This window comes from Bos grunniens, chromosome 7, assembly GCF_055505025.1.
Source record: "Bos grunniens cultivar Pamir isolate PY7600 chromosome 7, Bosgru_T2T1.0, whole genome shotgun sequence".
Lineage (NCBI taxonomy): Eukaryota > Metazoa > Chordata > Mammalia > Artiodactyla > Bovidae > Bos > Bos grunniens.
The window spans coordinates 84036631-84057390 of NC_141171.1; the positions used below are offsets into that span (position 1 = coordinate 84036631).

General features: G+C 37.5%; 1 protein-coding gene across 6 annotated transcripts in view; it reads right to left on the reverse strand.

The window, feature by feature from the left end:
• EDIL3 (EGF like and discoidin domains 3) overlaps positions 1-20760 on the reverse strand; it is an 805907-nt gene that overhangs the window by 137710 nt on the left and 647437 nt on the right. For all 6 annotated transcript variants that reach the window (XM_086412886.1, XM_086412888.1, XM_086412884.1 and 3 more), the window contains 3 exons: positions 12971-13126; positions 11198-11342; positions 2698-2882 (listed from right to left, as the gene is read on the reverse strand). In XM_086412886.1, coding sequence (XP_086269012.1) covers positions 2698-2882; positions 11198-11342; positions 12971-13126 — 486 coding nt within the window. The remainder of the gene's footprint in view (positions 1-2697; positions 2883-11197; positions 11343-12970; positions 13127-20760) is intronic.

The following is a 20760-nucleotide window of genomic DNA, read 5'->3' on the forward strand; positions in this document are numbered from 1 at the left end:
AACACCTAAATATCCAGCTACAAGTGAATGGATAAAGAAGATGCTGCATACATATACAATGGAAAATATTCAGCCATGAACAATAATGAAGTGATGCCATTTGCAGCAACATGGATGGCCCTCGAGATTATCATACTAAGTGAAGTAAGCCAGGCAGAGAAGGACAAATATCATATGCTATCACTTACACAGACCCAGACATAGAAAACAAACCTGTGGTTACCAAAAGGGAAAGGGGATGGGGAAAGGATAAATTAGGAGGTTGAAATTAATATATACACACTATTATATATAAAAAGATGACCCACAAGGACCTACTGTATGGCACAGGGAACTATCCTCAATATTTTGTAATAACCTATAAGGGAAAAGAATCTAAAAATGTATGTGTATATATATATATATATATCTTAAATATATATATGTAAGATTGAATCATTGTGCTGTACACATGAAACCATCACAATATTATAAATCAATTATACTTTAAGAAGACAAAAACAGTATTTACTGAGTGCCTACCACATGTCAGATGTTGTGACAGGTTATTTAGTTAGGTACTGGACAACAGGTTGAGAAAGTAGAAAAAAGACAAATGTGGTTCCATCTGCCCTGAGCAAGTAAAGCAGCACAAAAACACAATTTCCAGTGGATTGTGATAATGGACCGTGAAGAGAATTACAGGGGACACAGTATGTCCAGGAGACAATTTAAGCCAGATGTGGTATGGGATGGAGCTGGCAGCGAAGCCTGCCAGAGAAAAGCACATCTACAGAAAAGCGAAACTACAGTTGAAGTATTTAACCAACAGAGGGCTGAGATTTTGTGGGTAGAGGAGCTCTTTCCATTCTTTTTTCTCCAGGAAGACGATGTTTATAAAGGATGGGGAAGAGAGAGATAGTGTTGTTTAGTTTGAGAAACTGAAGCAAAATTAGAAGGGTGGTGAGAGATGAATTGAGGCCAAATCACAAACAGATTTTTAGGCTATCTTAAGGAAGCTTCCCTTTATTCTGTGGCTGATAGAGAACAACTGAAGGGTTTAAAAAAGGAGTAAAAGAATCACATTTACACTTCAGAAAAAATTCACATGGATGGCAATCTTGGAAACAGGTTTTTAGAGAGTAAGGCCAGAAGACAGAAGGCTGGTTAGGAGGCTTCTGCAAAAACCCAGGTGAAAGAGGGCAGTGGCCTAGATCTTGGAAGTAGCAGTGGGGATGATGAGAAGTAATAGAATGTTAAAGCAGTTGAATCCATTCCAGTAGTTGAAATAACCAGTTCTTGCTAAATTAGTTAAGGTGAGTGTATAGAGTTGGTGAGAGTGAGGTTGTTGGGAAGATAACCTGGAAGGGTGGCCTGGGGAAGGACAGTGAGAAGAACCAGCTAAAAGGATGAAGATAAACAAACTGTGGTGTCATCCAAACCAAATAAGAACAATGGCTGATGAAACAGGTGATGTCTTAGGAACGCAAACTGTGTTGCTCGCTTCTGTACCATCACTATTTATCACGCTCTGTGATGCTTCACAGGGGCATCATACACATTTATCAAGTGAATTATTTCATTTAGTAGTATTGCTACTTATACACAAGGACATAAGACTGGGTTGTGGGATGATAAATATTTAGTGTTTTATATAGGTATATAAAACCTACCTTCAAAAAGCTCAAAGAATAGGAAAAGGAGAAAGACATACATAATTATGTATAGTATATGGTAATGTGAGACCTTAATAAAGCTTCAGAGCTTCAGATCAATAAAGATCCAGACAGAATGTCACAGGACAGTAAAGAAAAAAATAAGAATAGTGAAAAAGTAAGAGTAGGGAAAAAATAAGGTCAAGAAAGAAGAGATTATGAGAAATTTCAGGTGATTTGGTAAGTATAATTTCATATGTGCAGATTTGGTTTGATGAGAGGTGAGATTTGCCATTGTAATTGTTTTTGCTATTTCCAGAAATACAATGAATTACAACTTTGAAACTCATAAATGCAGCATAAAAATCAGTAAGAGGAGAACTCATCTTTCTTAAATAAAATGAGCTCATGATGGAATTAAGCTGTCTTCTTTGCCACAGAAGACATTAACAAATTTGTGCCTACCTAAAAGTACTCCACAAATAAGTGCATTTCAAGAAGGTTGTTTTAAAAAGCACTGACTGTAACCTTACCTCATTGGCAAATGATAAACACACTCTGCAATGTCTATGCTTTCCTTCTATAAGCAAGCACTCTTATGAGAATGTAATCAAATCACTCCATTGCTTAGCAACCACAGGTAAAGGGCTAATAAGCCATGAGTCATGATTCTACGGGAACAATCTGCAGGTCAGTGGCATGATTTCAAGGTGGTTTGGCTTTCTGCTGTGATGCTTTCAAACCAATATTGACACAGAGCATTAGAAGAGATGAGAGTTAAAATGCAAATGATCACATAATCAATTGAATTGACCTGTACATGGTGTGATTTGGTTCACTCTGCTGCCTCAATCTGACAGTAGCATCTGTACATCAACATCAGCGTAAAAACAATACATGAAAATGAATTCATAAAGAATTTTTGTTTTACCCATTTAGTTAAGCCAAACAGGAAGACACATTTAAATTAGCATGAAGGTAATGACTCCTATAGACACCTAACTAACAGGAAATCTTAGAAGGAAGAAAGACAGTGGGTTGTGAGATTTTTAGAAAATATTACCTGTAGCCACTGTGATTGGTCATTGTGGCCGGAGGTCCAGGCATTCACTTTGCCCTGCTTGTCCAGCCGGGCTTTCCTTGGTTCCCAAGTGAACATGTCCATATTGAGAGTTCTGAAGATGCTGGAGGCAGTGATCTGATAGTCTTGTATATGTCCTGATTTCATCCCCAGAGGCTCAGAACAGCCTGGAAGAAAATGAGAAGGGTGCCATGAGAAAAATAATTTATCACCCTGAAAGTCTGCAGCATTCATTTTAGATAGGCAAGAGAAGATTAAGCATAATGCTATTCATTCCCCCAAAGAGAGAGCATCTAAAGTAAAAAAAAAAAAAAAAAAAGGCTATAATCTGAAACAAAATCGAAAAACAAGATAGCCAATTCAAACTATTCTGTCTGAATATATTTTGGAAAAATTGAAAACAAGACAGACAATTCAAACTACTTTTCTCTGAGATATGATTTTGCAAAATGAAAACAATGTTGAAATGCTCTCTCCTATCTCATTACTGATAGCCTCATAACGGGTCCCTGGTTCTCAACAGCTTCATTTTGTCCTTAAAACTGGAACATTTTATCAGAAAATATATTTGGTTTTCTTTTATCTGTTTCTATAACACTGCAAATGAAAATTCTCCCAGGACAATGTCATTTTCACAAACTGCTCCGATGTTATATTCTAAACTGGACAGTATTTTATTTTCCAAGAAACCTGTTAATCATTATCAGTGACTCTTATAGTACCAATATGGCCTCTTCTGGAAGGTAAGAAGCTCTTATTTATTCAGTGTTTACCATGTGCCCTGCAGTGTGCTAGTATAAAATTTAATAGGTAACAGAAGATATGAGCTAATTCTAGCAAAAACCATGACTGGACAGCCTTTTCATACATTTTTGTGTTTCAATCATACTCAATAACTTTTAGTAGTGGATATTTTTTGAAGATTCTCAAATCTGCCACATATATTTTCAAGTGTGACGTGGTGTGAAATTTGGGTTTGTCTGTTTTTGAAAAATCTAGTCTGTGTGTGTACATATACACAGAATTTAGTAATCTTGAATTACAACTCTGACAAAATTACATTCATGAACCTTGTAAAACGCAGTGTGATTATATGATTACATTAGACAGCAGTTGAGTCTTCATTTGTAAAATTTTACGTTTTGGCCAAAGAACACACAAGGTAGTGTGATCATCAAGAAAACCAAGATAAAATAGGAGACCGATCAATGCCATCTCTTCACACTCAACTGGTGCTTGACTTACTAGATGTGTTGCCTTGTACCTATTACTAAACCTGTTTGTGCCTCAGTCTTATCATCAGTAAAATGGTGATAATAATAAGTTCAGTTCAGTTGCTCACATATGTCCAACTCTTTGTGACCCCATAGACTGTAGGACATAAGGCCTCCCTGTCCATTACCAACTCCCAGAGCTTGCTCAAACTCACATACATTGAGTCGGTATTGCCATCCAACAATCTCATCCTCTGTCATCCCCTTTTCCTCCTGCCTTCAATCTTTCCCAGCATCAGGGTCTTTTCCAATGAGTCAGCCCTTTGCATCAGGTGGCCAAGGTATTAGAGCTTCAGCTTCAGTATCAGTCCTTCCATGAGTATTCAGGACTGATTTCCTTTAGGATTCACTGGTTGGATCTCCTTGCAGTCCAAGGAATCTCAAAAATCGTCTCCAACAACACAGGTCAAAAGCATCAATTCTTTGGCGCTCAGCTTTGTTTATGGTCCAACTCTCACATCCATTGATGACTACTGGAAAAATCATAGCTTTCACTAGACAGACCTTTGTCAGCAAAGTAATGTCTCTGCTTTTTAATATGCTGTCTAGGTTGGTCATAGCTTTTCTTCCAAGGAGTAAGCGTCTTTTAATTTCATGGCTGCAGTCACCATCTGCAGTGATTTTGGAGCCCAGAAAAATAAAGTCAGCTACTGTTTCCACTGTTTCCCCATCTATTTGCCATAAAGTGATGGGACCAGATGGCATGATCTTGGTTTTCTGAATATTGAGTTTTTTTTTTTTTTTGAATATGGAGTTTTAAGCCAACTTTTTCACTCTCCTCTTGCACTATCATCAAGAGGCTCTTTAGTTCCTCTTCACTTTCTTCCTTAAGGGTTGTATCATCTGCATATCTGGGGTGATTGATATTTCTTCCAGCAATCTTGATTCCAGTTTGTGCTTCATCCAGCCAGGCATTTTGCATGATGTACTCTGCCTATAAGTTAAATAAGCAGGGTGACAATATACAGCCTTGATGTACTCCTTTCCCCATTTGGAACCAGTCTTTTGCTTCATGTCTGGTTCTAACTGTTGTTTCTTGACCTGCATACAGATTTCTCAGGAGGCAGGTAAGGTGATCTGGTATTCTTATCTCTTTAAGAATTTTCCACAGTTTTTGTGATCAACAGAGTCCAAGGATTAGCGTAGTCAATGAAGTAGAAGTAGATGTTTTTCTGGCATTCTCTTGCTTTTTCAATGATCCAATGGATATTGGTAATTTGATCTCTGGTTCCTCTGCCTTTTCTAAATCCAGTTTGAACATCTGGAAGTTCTCAGTTCACATACTATTGAAGACTAGCCTGGAAAATTTTGAGCTTTATTTTGTTAGCGTGTGAGATGAGTGAAACTGTGTGGTAGTTCGAGCATTCTTTGGCCTTGCCTTTCTTTGGGATTGGAATGAAAGCAGATCTTTTCCAGTCCTCTGGCCACTGCTGAGTTTTCCATATTCACTGGCATATTGAGTGCAGCATTTTCACAGCATTGTCTTTTAGGATTTGAAATAGCTCAGCTCGAATTTCATCACCTCCACTAGCTTTGTTTGTAGTGATGCTTTCTAAGGCTCACTTGACTTCGTACTCCAGGATGTCTGGTTCTAGGTGAGTGATCACACCAGTGTGATTATTTGGGTCATTAAGATATTTTTGTATAGTCTTCTGCGTATTCTTGTCACCTCTTCTTAATATCTTCTGCTTCATTTAGGTCCATACCATTTCTGTCCTTTTCTGTTCCCATTTTGCATGCAATGTTCCCTTTTGTATCTCTAATTTTCTTGAGGAGATCTTTAGTCTTTCCCGTTCTATTGCTTTCCTCTATTTCTTTGCTTTGATCACTTAAGAAGGCTTTCTTATCTCTCCTTGATATTCTTTGGAACTCTGCATTCAGATGGATATACTTTCCTTTTTTCTTTCACCTTTGGCTTCTCTACTTTTCTCATCAATTTATAAGGCCTCCTTAGACACCCATTTTGCCTTTCTGCATTTCTTTTTTGGGGGGATGGTTTCAATCAATGCATCCTGTACAATCTTATGAACCTCCACCCATAGTTCTTCAGGCATTCTATCTATCACATCAAATTGCTTGAATCTATTTGTCACTTCAACTGTGTAATCATAAGGGATTTGATTTAGGTCATACCTGAATGGTCTAGTGGTTTTCCCTACTTTTTCAATTTAAATCTAAATTTTACAATAAGAAGTTCATGATCTGAGCTACAGTCAGCTCACAGTCTAGTTTTTTCTGATAGTATAGAGCTTCTCCATCTTCAGCTGCAAAGAATATTATCAATCTGATTTTGTTATTGACCATGTGGTGATGTCCAAGTGTAGAGTCATCTCTTTTGTTGTTGGAAGAAGGTTCTTGCTCTGACCAGTGTGTTCTCTTGGCAAAACTCTGTTACCTTGCCTTGTTCATTTTGTACTCCAAGGCCAAACTTGCCTGTTACTCCAGGGATGTCTTGACTTCCTACTTTTACATTCCAGTCCCCTATGATGAAAAGGACACCTTTTTTTGTTCGAAGTTTAGAAGGTCTTTTAGGTTGCCACTGAACTGTTCAGCTTCTTTGGCATTAGTATTTGGGGCACGAAAAGTGAAAGCCACTCAGCTCAGTTCAGTTGCTCAGTGTGTCCGACTCTTTGTGACCTCATGAATGCGGCACGCCAGGCCTCCCTGTCCATCACCAACTTCCAGAGTTTATCCAAACTCATGTCCATTGAGTTGGTGATGCCATCCAACCATCTCATCCTCCCTCATCCCCTTCTCCTCATGCCCTCAATCTTTCCCAGAAAGCTACTCAGTCGTTTCCAACTCTTTGCAACCCTATGGACTATACAGTCCAGGGAATTCTCAGGCCGGAATACTGGAGTTTGTAGCCTTTTCCTTCTCCAGGGGATCTTCCCAACCCAGGGATTGAACCTAGGTCTCCCGCATTGCAGGCAGATTCTTTACCACAAAGGAAGCCCAAGAATACTGGAGTGGGTAGCCTATACCTTCTCCAGGAATTGAACTTGGATCTCCTGCATTGCAGGTTGATTCTTTACCAACTGAGTTATCAGGGAAGATTTGGGGCATAGACTTGGATTACTGTGATATTGAATGGCTTGCCCTGTAAGAGAAGAGAAATCATTCTTTCATTTTTGAGATTGCACCCAAGTTCTGCATTTGGACTTTTTGTTGACTAAGAGGGCTACTCCATTTCTTCTAAGGGATTCTTGCCCACAGTTGTAGATGTAATGGTCATCTGAATTAAATTTGCCCATTTTGGTCCATTTTAGTTCACTGAATTCTAAAATGTTGATGTTCATTCTTGACATATCCTGTTTGACCACTTCCAATTTACCTTGATTCATTGATCTAACATTCCAGGTTCCTATGCAGTATTGTTCTTTACAGCACTGGACTTTACTTCCATCACCAGTTACATCTACAACCGGCTGTCATTTTTGCTTTGGCTCAGCCCCTTCATTCTTTCTGGAGTTATTTCTCTACTCTTCTCCAGTAGTATATTGGGCACATACCCATCTGGGGAGTTCATCTTTCAGTGTTATATCTTTTTGCCTTTTCATACTGTTCATGAAATTCTCAAGGCAAAAATAATGAAGCGGTTTGCCATTCCCTTCTCCAGTGGACCATGTTTTGTCAGAACTGCACAATGACCCATCTGTCTTGGGTAGCCCTACACAGCATGGCTCATAGTTTCATTGAGTTAGACAAGGCTGTGATCCATGTGATCAGTTTGGTTAGTTTTTTTTGATTGTGGTTTTCATTCTGTCTGTACTCTGATGGATAAGGATAATAGGCTTGTGGATGTTTCTTGATTGGAGGGGTAATATTAAAAATGACCTCAAAGAAGTATTTTTAAAAAGTAGTTAATCAACTATTTAGAAACAGTGCTGGCATGTAGCTAGCATTCAGCAAATGTTAGCTAATTTATTATTTCCATAAAATTCATCACAACAGGTGACAATGTTACATCCACAAGTCAGCATATCAGTGGGTATTAAAGAATATATTATGACTGACTGCAGTTTCTAATGGAGAAGGCAATGGCACCCCACTCCAGTACTCTTGCCTGGAAAATCCCATGGATGGAGGACCCTGGTGGGCCGCAGTCCATGGGGTCGCTAAGAGTCGGACACGACTCAGTGACTTCAATTTCACTTTTCATTTTCATGCATTGGAGAAGGAAATGGCAACCCACTCCAGTGTTCTTGCCTGGAGAATCCCAGGGACGGGGGAGCCTGGTGGGCTGTCGTCTATGGGGTCACACAGAGTTGGACATGACTGATGCGACTTAGCAGCAGCAGCAGCAGCGGTTTCTAAAACTAAGTATTTTAAGTGAAATCTAAGAGTGGTGGCTTAAACTCTTCTTTGATAAAACTAATTCTTAACTACAATTACTTGCTTTCTGTTCCATTCAATCTAAATCAGTTTTTTCTTCTTGAGGCTCTTCCATGTTTGTCTTCACCTGTACCTTCTAGGAAACTCCTATCTATGCAAAATGACAAAAACTGACACACAGGTTCAGCCAATTGGATGTCTAGCTTAGTTCTTGCTGCCATAGGAAACCTATACCCCAGGTCTCATAAATATTTCTAGATCCTAAATATAAATGCTAGAAAAGAAAAAAATTCATGACCAACTGCTAATATCCTCAAAAATTCATGACAAATCTCAAAGATTCCAGAAAGTTCTAAAGTCTTAGTAGCATGCTGCTTGTCTTCAAGCAGTTCTAAATTAACATGCGTTCTCTGTATTATGACTGATAATAATAATAATCAGTCAGTCTGATTTCTGACTCATTCATCTATCATCACCACCAACTCTCTGTCCTCCTCCTACCTTGCCACTGGAACTTTGTACAACTGCTTCCTTGGCTTTTGGAAGAGACACAAGTGAAAGGAAACATTTGTTTTTCTCCTTTTGTGATATAACACAGTACTTGATGTGTTGGATAGAAAAGGAGCACCTTTACTTTGACCACTGCTGCTCAGCCACAGAATTCATTTCATTGCCCACTTTATTGTCCACCACTTAGCCCAGAGGAGGTGCTGAATAATTTGCTCAAAGAATGAATGAATGATTATTCCTCTACTAATTACGATCATGATCCATTTCATTCTAAGCATCTGAAGTCACATCTGTTTCAGAGAATATTGGGGAATTCTCTTTTTTAAGTGTCTGGGAAATGATTAACTGCTATCTTCCACCCTGAGAGATCTTATAACAGTTTATTGATTCCTATAAGGCAGCCTAAGTTTTACACTGTTGCACGGGACTGTGGGAAACAGTTTGGTATATTATGCTACTGTTTATTGCCAAGTGTTATAGCCAGCCTCTCTTGCCAATTTACCTCATACCATGAATTTCCCTTCTCATCCATAATATTTAATACATATAAATTAACTTTTTCACCAGAATGGACAATGTGTATCCATGTTATGGATAATAGTTGAACAGAATAAAGTATTAACAATGCAACTGATTATTTTTACAGTTAAAGTGCCCTAGCTTTTATAAACATTCCTCAAGAGATATTATTCCCTGCATACACTTTTAATATCAATTTGTGGGGTCAGGAGATGGGGTATGACTTCTTTCTGAAAATGTAAAAATGTAAAGGGTCAGGTATAATCTCTTGTCAAACTTGAAAGTAAAACATATTCATATCTTAAGGGTATAAACTGCGCCATGTCTGAGACTGGCCTTCATGAATCAAAAGACTGAAAAATTGGGGAAGGCGATGTTCACCAACTAAAAGCATAGAACTTGCAGCAGACTTCATCGCACGAGGGCTTCCTCCTGATTGCTTTATGATGAATGAGCTCAGGATGATGCTGGCCCGTGGTGATGCAGTGACACGCAAAATAAACACTGTGCAGCAATAATTCCCCAGAGATTTATGGGTAGTCAGCAAGCCTGCTCGAATTACCAAAATGGGGAAAACATCCCTATCGCGATAATTAATGGTACTAAATCTGTACCACGGATTGCTTCATAAAGGAAACCCATATATAGCATGAAAGTGTGATTCTTAAAATAGATTCACTCATCTGCCCAAATGCCCCTAATTCCTTTGAATGTAAAGGGTTCATTTAAAGTTTGGTTGTTTTGAACAATCACTTGCATTTCCTTCTAAACCATTCCCTTTCTTAAAATCACATATAAACCCAAGAAGGTAAATAAAGCATGCATTTTAACCATTATATGCAACCTTTTGAAATGAATAAAATGCTCTCAGTTGTCTCTTTGCAGGGATGTGTTCTATTTTTAACTAAATGGTCTATAAATATGCAAGTCTCTCATACTTGGAGGTTGTACTAAAAAGTGGGACACAAATGGATATTTAGTGTTCTCAAAAACACAGTAATTTCAACAAAATTTCAGGCCATAGTGACAAAAAGAGTTGTAAGTGTTGATGACAGAAATATAAGAACCATCACCAAAAATACAGCACAGTGAAATGCCTGGGCAAGATTTTCTGTTTAGTTCAGAATCTACCTAGATTGAAAGTGAACAACTAAGAGACCCAGTCATAAAGTCTTCATTTTTATATCCAGTCTTGAAGCTCCAGGAGGACTAGAATTATTTGAGTCCTTTGGTAGTTATCTTTGTGTTTAAAAACCACTTTTTGAGTAATAGGTAAGTTGCTAGATAATAACGATCTAGGAATTCATAGTAGCAATCTTGGTTTTTAAAGTATTGTCTCCTAGGAAACAATGATAAATTTACATGTTTTGGAAAACCTAAAGAAAAAAAAAAGACGAAACTAAACGCTTATGGTAGATGTACAAACAAAAAGCTTACTTTTCTATGCTGTATAGTCTAAATGTAACTGCAATTTATGAGGTCAGGCAGATTCCAATTTTCACTGAAATTTTGTCATAAAACATAAATCATAGTTGCTATTAAAATTAAAAAGACACATTTAAACTTGACAAGAGTTTCCAGTAAAAATTTGTTGTATTTTCTTTGACCACTAAAAGAAACACATTGCCCCTTCTACATTAATCCCATTCTGTAGTGTGTTTTAGAACTTCTTTCTCTTTTACCCTCTCTCTCTTGCTCCTTCTCACTGAACTAAGCCCTAGACATTTTGTAGCAAAAATGAATATCTATGAATATTGAAAAACTGCAAGCTAGCAACACACTACATACAATTGTGCTTTGTTTTCCTTTAAAGAGAGTACAAAAATAGATAATATGAGACTCACCTGACAGTTCACATCCAAGAAGTTCCATTCTCAAAGTGCAATGCCTTCGACAAACTTGGGGGTAGAGTCTCACATACTGAGCTTTTATGGGGGGTGTGAAAGAGTTAGCATAGGGTGTGTTGTTATCAACATTTCCATGGAATACCTATATAAAGAAATAACAGAATTTAAAATTATTCATTGCAGCTTTAAAAAAAAAAAAAAAACCCTATTTTCAAATATTGACTCTATATCCTACCCAACCAAGTCCCTCAAAGATTGGACTAAATAATTTAGAGGTCTGGAGCTTTTAGAGAGCACCTTGCCATCAGGGCTTCCCTTATGGCTCAGCTGGTAAAGAATCCGCCTGCAGTGCGGGAGACCTGGGTTCGATCCCTGGGTTGGGAAGATCCCCTGGAGAAGGGAAAGGCTACCCACTTCAGTATTCTGGCCTGGAGAATTCCATGGACTATCCAGTCTATGGTGTCGCAAAGAGTTGGACATGACTAAGCAACTTTCACTTACTTTGCCATCAGAAGCAAATCTAAAATCTATAGATAGAATCCTCATTAAAGCTATAAACCACTGTAACCTATGGCTTAATCTATACCCTATTATGTTGGCTTATCAATTTAAGTCCAGTCCTTTAGAATGGAATGCTTCTAAAGGGAAATGCCTCCTCAACTTAGTCCGGGATCTGGGTCTATCTATTCATTTTGCTACTTAGTAATTATGTATGTTGTTTTAGGAACCAGCCTTCAGTGTTATTTCCTGATCACTTAGTTTCTCTAAAGAGAAGTCGCTCAGTCGTGTCCGACTTTTCGCGACCCCATGGACTGCAGCCTACCAGGCTCCTCCGTCCATGGGATTTTCCAGGCAAGAGTACTGAAGTGGGTTGTCATTTCCTTCTCCAAGCTGTGATCAAATTCATGATGCTTTAGGGTGTGAGTCCTCAAGTCCCAGATCATTGGATAAGAGACTCATATTTCTTTATATATATATCTCCAGTGAAAAACCAATTTATCTTTAAAATTTAAATGCTAAAATGTGTTATTTTTAATTCCTTTAAATCTCATTTTACTTTATCTTTTATATAACCTAGTAATCAAAAAACCTATTTAAGAAGTTAATTAAAAAAATCTTTCATAAAATTTATCAGTCTATTTTAATGATTCAGTTTTAAATGGAATGAGCTACATTGCTGCTTTTTAAAATTAGAAATTTGTGTTAAAATTAATTAAAAATTTGGAAATATATGAAAGGGCAAAGGAGATACTGAATATCATTATGGAAGATGCACACTGATATATATTCCTCTAAAATACTTTATTCTGCAGAATAACAAAAATTTCTTCCAATATTAAGATATTAAGTATAGAAAGATATTTATCTTTTCTATAACTCGGTGTTTCTCTTTAAAAATTTTATTTTTTCTTTAACAGTTTTGATCTGTATTTATTTAAGGAGAAGGATGATCTGTCAAAGCAATAAAATGAAATTTAAAGCTGACTGTTGTTAAAATAAAACTTAACTGTCATGCACAGGACCATGCTAACCTTGTGATAAAGTGTTTATTGTCCCACCAATTAAAATCTGAGGAAGATTTATATGGTCGCTACTATACACTGATAATTTGGGATAACTCGTTACCCTCTCCACACACCACTGGTCCTATTAAAAAAGTCATAAATTTATTTTCAACAACATATGACTACTTTTGAATATTCAGTAGTCACTTGGTAATAGATTACATATGACAGGTTATGTTCAATAAGCATGACATGGAAGTCTTACCATGTCTTCATTGGTGCCTTTCGCTTTGTACATTGTCCAAGTTTTTCCATCATTACTATATGCTATTTTGTAGGATTTGATATACTCTGGACTTCCAATCCTCTTGGCTCCTTGAGTAATCACACCAGTAACTCTCATTTTTCTCTGTAAATTTATCTGAGGAGACAAAGCACAATCAACTGTAATTTCCCTGCTTTCAGATAACAATGCTTACAGTGTCACATTTGCAAATGGAACATTTTTATTTATTAGTGAAGATTGAAAATAGTATAAATCAAGCCTATATCAAGTTTAGCTTCAAAATGCCTTTCTCTAATGGTATACTTTTCATTTTTAAAGTAAAGCAATATATATGAACAAGTTTTAAAAAGGGTAATGTGTCCCCAAAATATAAGTATTGAAAGCATTTGGTGATTATGATATGTAAGTGTGAGTTAGCAAAGTGAAAAACGAGCATATTATCTTCTCAAAATAACCTCAATGATGTTACCGTGAAACTAATACCAAAATAACTGTTAATGTGCCTCAATTGCTTAAACTTCAAGAAATTCCCTTAAAATAAAACATGCAAATCCCTGAGATCTTTGAGTGTTAGAATAAAAAAAAAGGTAAAGATAACAATGATGGCAAGAAACAAATGCAAAAGTATCTTCAGTTTCTGAATCTTTATATTGTAATTTCTGCTTGTGTTAAGTACACACTTGTCATGGAGAGTTTTCACCAAATACTTTCCATTATATGGAGATGTTCTAACTGATGTTTTCTCTCCATATTTTCTCCCCATTCCAAGTCATAATACAACAGTTTGCTACAGCATAATTATCTCCTAAGAAGTTTTTCAACATTTTTCTCGTATTTAAGTATAAATTTCCTTTCAATACAACATAATAATTCATTAAATACTACCATGCAAGAAAAATATTTTCTACATATATGACAAACATTAAAAATTGTTACATTCACTTTAAAATGCCTTTATGATGTCTATAAAATCTCAAGTTCAGTAGAAAGGTAATGTTTTAATGATCTTGACAAATTGCTATAAAGCTCTCCTCTCTTAATTATTAATATTAATAATAACATAGTATAAGAGATTTAAATTGGTGTAATTCAGAGACCATTTCCAGAGAAATCAGGAAATCTTCACATTCATGTAAGTGGTAAGGGCTTTCTACTCTCTGACAGGACTATAAGAGTTAACATATGAAATGGCAGAGGTTGTGCATGAAGAAACCAGCTCCTCTATAATCATTTGTTTTTAATATGTACATTCATGTCATATATTTAAAAAGTCAAAAATTGGAACTACAAAAGCAATCCCTGGAGTTTGCACCCCAGACAAACACTGCAACTCAGTTAAGTTCAGTCGCTTAGTCCTGTCCGACTCTTTGTGACCACATGGAATACAGCACGTCAGGCCTCCCTGTCCATCACCAAATCCCAGAGTTTACTCAAGCTCATGTCCATTGAGTTGGTGATGCCATCGAACCATCTCATCCTCTGTCATACCCTTCTCCTCTTCTCCATCTTTCACAGCATCAAGGCCTTTTCAAATGAGTCAGCTCTTCGCATCAGGTGGCCAAAGTACTGGAGTTTCAGCTTCAACATCAGTCCTTCCAATGAACATTCAGGACTGATTTCCTTTAGGATGGACTGGTTGGATCTCCTTGCAGTCCAAGGGACTCTCAAGAGTCTTCTCCAACACCACAGTTCAAAACCATCAATTCTTCGGTGCTCAGCTTTCTTTATAGTCCAAGTCTCACATTCATATATGACTACTGGAAAAACCATAGCCTTGACTGAACAGACTTTTGTTAGCAAAATAATGTCTCTGCTTTTTAATATGCTATCTAGGTTGGTCAAAACCTTCCTTCCAAGGAGTAAGCATCTTTTAATTTCATGGCTGCAATCACCATATGTAGTGATTTTGGAACCCCCCAAAATAAAATCAGCCACTATTTCCACTGTTTCCCTGTCTATTTGCCATGAAGTGATTGGACTGGATGCCATGATCTTAGTTTTTTGAATGTTGAGCTTTAAGCCAAATTTTTCACTCTCCTCTTTCATTTTCATCAAGAGGCTCTTTAGTTCTTCTCACTTTCTGCCATAAGGGTGGTGTCATCTGCATATCTGAGGTGATTGATATTTCTCCTGGCAATCTTGATTCCAGCTTGTGCTTCTTCCAGCCCAGCATTTCTCATGATGTACTCTGCATATAAGTTAAATAGCAGGGTGACGATATACAGCCTTGATGTACTCCTGTCCCGATTTCTAACTGTTGCTTCTAACTGTTCTAACTGTTGCTTCTTGACCTGCATACAGATTTCTCAGGAGGCAAGTCAGGTGGTCTGGTATTCCCATCTCTTTCAGAATTTTCCAGTTTATTGTGATCCACACAGTCAAAGGATTTGGCATAGTCAATAAAGCAGAAATAGATGTCTCCTGGAACTCTCTTGCTTTTTCGGTGATTCGTCGGATGTTGGCAATTTGACCTCTGGTTCCTCTGCCTTTTCTAAAACCAGCTTAAACATCTGGAAGTTCACGGTTCATGTATTGCTGAAGCCTGGCTTGGAGAATTTTGAGCATTACTTTCCTAGTGTGTGAGATGAGTGCAATTGTGTGGTAGTTTGAGCATTCTTTGGCATTGCCTTTCTTTGGGATTGGAATGAAAACTGACCTTTTCCAGTCCTGTGGCCACTGCTGAGTTTTCCACATTTGCTGGCATATTGAGTGCAGCACTTTCACAGCATCATCTTTCAGGATTTGAAAGAGCTCAACTGGAATTCCATCACCTCCACTAGCTTTGTTCGTAGTGATGCTTTCTAAGGCCCACTTGACTTCACATTCCAGGAATCTGGCTCTAGGTGAGTGATCACACCATCGTGATTATCTTGGTCATGTAGATCTTTTTTGTACAGTTCTTCACTGTGTTCTTGCCACGTCTTCTTAATATCTTCTGCTTCTGTTAGGTCCCTACCATTTCTGTCCTTTATTGAGCCCACCTTTGCATGAAATGTTCCCTTGGTATCTCTAATATTCTTGAAGAGATCTCTAATCTTTCCCATTTTATTATTTTCCTCTATTTCTTTGCACTGGTCACTGAGGAAGGCTTTCTTATCTCTATTATTCTTCAGAACTCTGCATTCAAATGGGTATATCTTTCCTTTTCTCCTTTGCCTTTCACCTCTCTTCTTTTTACAGCTATTTATGATGCCTCCTCAGACAGCCATTTGCTTTTTTGCATTTCTTTTTCTTGGGGATAGTCTTGCTCCCTGTCTCCTGTACAATATCATGAACCTCCATCCATAGTTCTTCAGGCACTCTGTCTATCAGATCTAGTCCCTTAAATCTATTTCTCACTTCCACTGTATAATCATGAGGGATTTGTTTTAGTCATATCTGAATGGTCTAGTGTTTTTCCCTACTTCTTCAATTTAAGTCTGAATTTGGCAATAAGGAGTTCATGATCTGAGCCACAGTCAGCTCCCGGTCTTGTTTTCACTTCTCCATTTTTGGCTGCAAATAATATAATCAATCTGATTTCAGTGTTGGCCATCTGGTGATGTCCATGTGTAGAGTTTTCTCTTGTGTTGTTGGAAGAGGGCATTTGCTACGACCAGTGCATTCTCTTGGCAAAACTCTATTAGCCTTTGCCCTGCTTCATTCTGTACTCCAAGGCCAAATTTGCCTGCTACTCCAGGTGTTTCTTGACTTCCTACTTTTGCATTCCAGTCCCCTATAATGCAAAGGACATCTTTTTTGGGTGTTTGAAAAGTCTACAATCTTTTATTTCCCTGGATTTATGGATTTTAAGGGACTTCCTAGGTGGCGCTAGTGGTAAAGAACCTACCTGTCAATGTAGTAGGAGACATAAGACACAGGTTCTATCCTTGGGTGTGAAACATTCTTTGGAGAAGGAAATGGCAACCCACTCCAGTATTCTTGCCTGGAGAATCCCAAGGACAGAGAAGCCTGGCAGGCTACAGTCCACAGGGGTCACAAAGTGTCAGACGTGACTGAAGCGACTTAGTACAGCACAGCACATAGACTTTAAAGGTGTTAATATGTTAAGGGAAACCCTGAATCCTTCATGTAGTCAGTGTCCTTTCAAGCTTCTGAAAGTTTGCTAACGTGGCACAGTCCACTTTCCTCTCTATTCTGAGTTTCTCTAAATCTCATTTTCTGTCTCAGATTGTTCTTCCCCAACTAATGTTCACAAAATGATTCTGTCTTTGTTATTGTTGTTCTTTTGCTCAGTCATGATGGACCCTTTGCAACCCCATGGACTGCACCATGCCAGGCTTCCCTGTCCTTCACCATCTTCCGGAGCTTGCTCAAACTCATGTCCAGTGAGTTGGTGATGCCATCCAACCATCTCATCCTCTGTCATTCCCTTCTACTCCTGCCTTCAATCTCTCCCAGCAGGGGCTTTGTCTTACTCGATTCTCTGTCTTACTTGTTTATAAAGAAAATCCAGAAATTGGATGAGCTAAAGAACTGGGGTGAATGGTCCCCAGCCTCTGATATGTGAGCATGCCCATCTTTCACTCCTGTAATATAAACCTATAAACGATATTTTTCTTATTAATTTCTGGGCCTGTGGGTCCTTTTTTCTCCAACAGGGCCAAGTGAGTTGACTCATATATCCAATTTTGCTTTTCTCATTTTAGTACTTAAGACATCAAAATTACTGACATGAAGACATTTTATGTCTCATTTTTGTTTGGAGGTACAAATAAGAGAATATTCCCCATCAAGGTAAATTTTGCTTATTACTCTTTAATCTCAGTTAGTTCTCTAAAGATTGATTTGGGAATTTTAATTGCTAGATTTGTTAAAGGTAAGCTCCAAAAGAGACTATCTTAACGTATTAGGTAAATGAGCACAACGCTGTGAAAGAGCCATATTCATCCACTATCTTCATTTTTCAAATGGAGAGTCTTCATAGTCTAAATCTTTCTAATATATATAAGAAACACTGGACACTATGAATAAAGTGTCCTCCTGTTTTGCAAGCCAAATTCCACTTGAAAGTGCTGAACATTGCTTTTTCAATTATCTTTTATCTTGTTTCAATTATCTTGTTTACACCTTCTTGTAGTTGGTCAAATTATCTCCGCTAGAGTTTCAGCTGATGAGCTGTTGACTAATTTTTCTGAAGCTTAAATTGAGTAACAATCAAAAAATGAAAATCTGAGTACATATTTCGAAGGCATGGCAGAAATGCTGTTTTAAAAGATTCTTATTTGCTTTAATATTTATAAGCTCTGAATATATATCTCAAGGAGCTGGAACTCCAGAGAGTAAAGCAGCACCCTCCTTGGGTTGTATCTGTTTTAAGTAGTTGAAAGTAAAGGTGTTAATTGCTCAGTCATGTCCAATTCTTTGTGACCCCATGGACTGTACCAAGCTCCTCTGTCATGGAATTCTCCTTTCATATACTAAACACTTTAAGTAGCTATTTGTAATTAAATTTCAGTACTGTTTTCATCAAATAAAAAATAAAAACCAAAAAGTGATTCACAGAATACTGGTTCAGGAATTATTAGCAATTGTTAAGTTTTAGGCTTTTGAGTTCCCCTTTATCTAGCACTATTAAGCTTGAAATAATAAGAAAATCATATATAAAAGAGCTATGATTTCACTGTCATGGTTATATTCAAATTTAAATACCAGGAATTTATATTACTGTAAGAAATAAACTAAGCCTTGGAAGAAGGTTATCACCTGATTTTAGAAATATCTCTACCACAAAACTTATTGCAAGCAATTCCCTTTCATCCTACTCCAACATTATTTACGGGGTTTTGTGATTCTTTGTAAAATAACATTGGCTAGAAAGTGATCTGATTTCTACTTTGTCTTTTTCTGCCTTTATGAAGGTCTAAATATAATAAGGGAGAAGGCAATGGCACCCCACTCCAGTACTGTTGCTGGAAAATCCCATGGATGGAGGAGCCTGGTAGGCTGCAGTACATGGGGTCGCTAAGAGTCAGACACGACTGAGCAACTTCACTTTCACTTTCCACTTTCATGCATCGGAGAAGGAAATGGCAACCCACTCCAGTGTTCTTGCCTGGAGAATCCCATGGACGGAGAAGCCTGGTAGGCTGCAGTCCATGGGGTCGAACAGAGTCGGACATGACTAAAGCGACTTAGCAGCAGCAAATATAATAAAGAATGGGGATTGCATCAGAAATTCCAAATTACTCCCTGTGACTTTGATAGACATTTGGATATGCAATAAAATATTTTCATTTATTTATCTTGTTTCAGAGAAATTATTTTTCCACTAGGTGGTAGGTACACTGCATGTCCTTAAAAAATAAAAGTATTTACATTCTAACGTATTTTGAGTGAACTGCTTTCCCTGTATTAATGTAAATATTAAGAAACATAATATGGACCTAGAATGCCTAGAATCCAGGCAAAGCCCAGGCAGAAGACAAAAAAAGACTGAGTTTCAGCCCTGGTTTTTCCACTTCTCACCAATATAATCTTCAATAGCTTGTCTAAGCTTCCTGAAATTTAATTTCTTCCCCAGTAAAAGGAATTTTAATAGAATTCTTATGTGTGAAAATTATATGATAGAATGCATGCAGAAATTTAGTAACACCTGCCACTCAGAAAGCTCTGTAGTTGCTTTTTTTGGGTTGATTTTTAGTTTTTTTTGTTCTTTAAATGAAAAGGAGCATTCCTTTTCCATGTTCGTCCCTTATGTGATCTGATAATCATAATAACCATATTTTAAAAATATGAAATCAACTTCCAAAGCTATGTGCTAATAAGACATTCAGGGCTATTATGTTTACATGTGTGTGCCTGTATGTGTGTGTGTGTGTAAATCTAACCATTAGATTCAACATGGGGGAAAGGGAGAAATCAATGAGTTCCTCACAAGATGGCAAACTACCGTGGGCTTCTAGCTCTCTCTGCTGAATCCAGCATCAAATATATTCTAGGACAGAAAGCCTTCTGAGACTGATCAAACTCTAACACAAAAAACCCTGGGAAACCCTCAGGAATCTTTGAGACTTTAATGCATGTTTGTGTGTCTGGGGTGTGCACAGAGGAAATCCAGGAGCCAATTATGATGAAAATAGGTAACTGAGGGGAGAGCTTTCTAGATGTGCCATTTCTCATTCTCATTTTGTTTGCCTGGCTCCTCCCCATTTTTCCCATTTCCAGCCTATTGCCTATGGGAGGCCAGGTGGGAATGAAGAGCCCGCAGTCACTAAAAGACCTGATTGCTTCACCTTCTGCACCACACTCCTTGTCCACAGATTAAGAAAGTAAAACAGAGGGATGGGGGTCTTAGTAAAAGCAATATCTGGAGTAGACAAGGTCTTCTGCAGGGAGAAGTCAGATTTTAGTTGAATACAGCCATAACCAATTCACCCGGAGTAATGAAGCTAGGGCATGGGTTTCACCTTTCCCACCAGGTATATCACTAGCCAAGATATTAATAAAAAACAACTCTCTCAGGAACAGAAGAAGAAAAAAAGAACTAATATAGAAAAAAATAATTTAAAAGTGGCAAGTTAAGACTTCACATTAAAAAAAAAATCTCTAAGATAAAGAAGTTTTGGAACACAGGACAGAAACAAGTATATAAATAAAAACCAATTGGAAATAATGAGAATAAAAAATATAAAGTAAAATGAAGTTTAAAATGAAGCTGAACAAGTTTCCATTGGGGCTACTTCAAGCAAAGAGTCACAGTTGAATAAGACAGTAGCGAGCAGAAAGACAGGTTATGAAATCCTTTCTAAACAGCAATGGGATGGAAT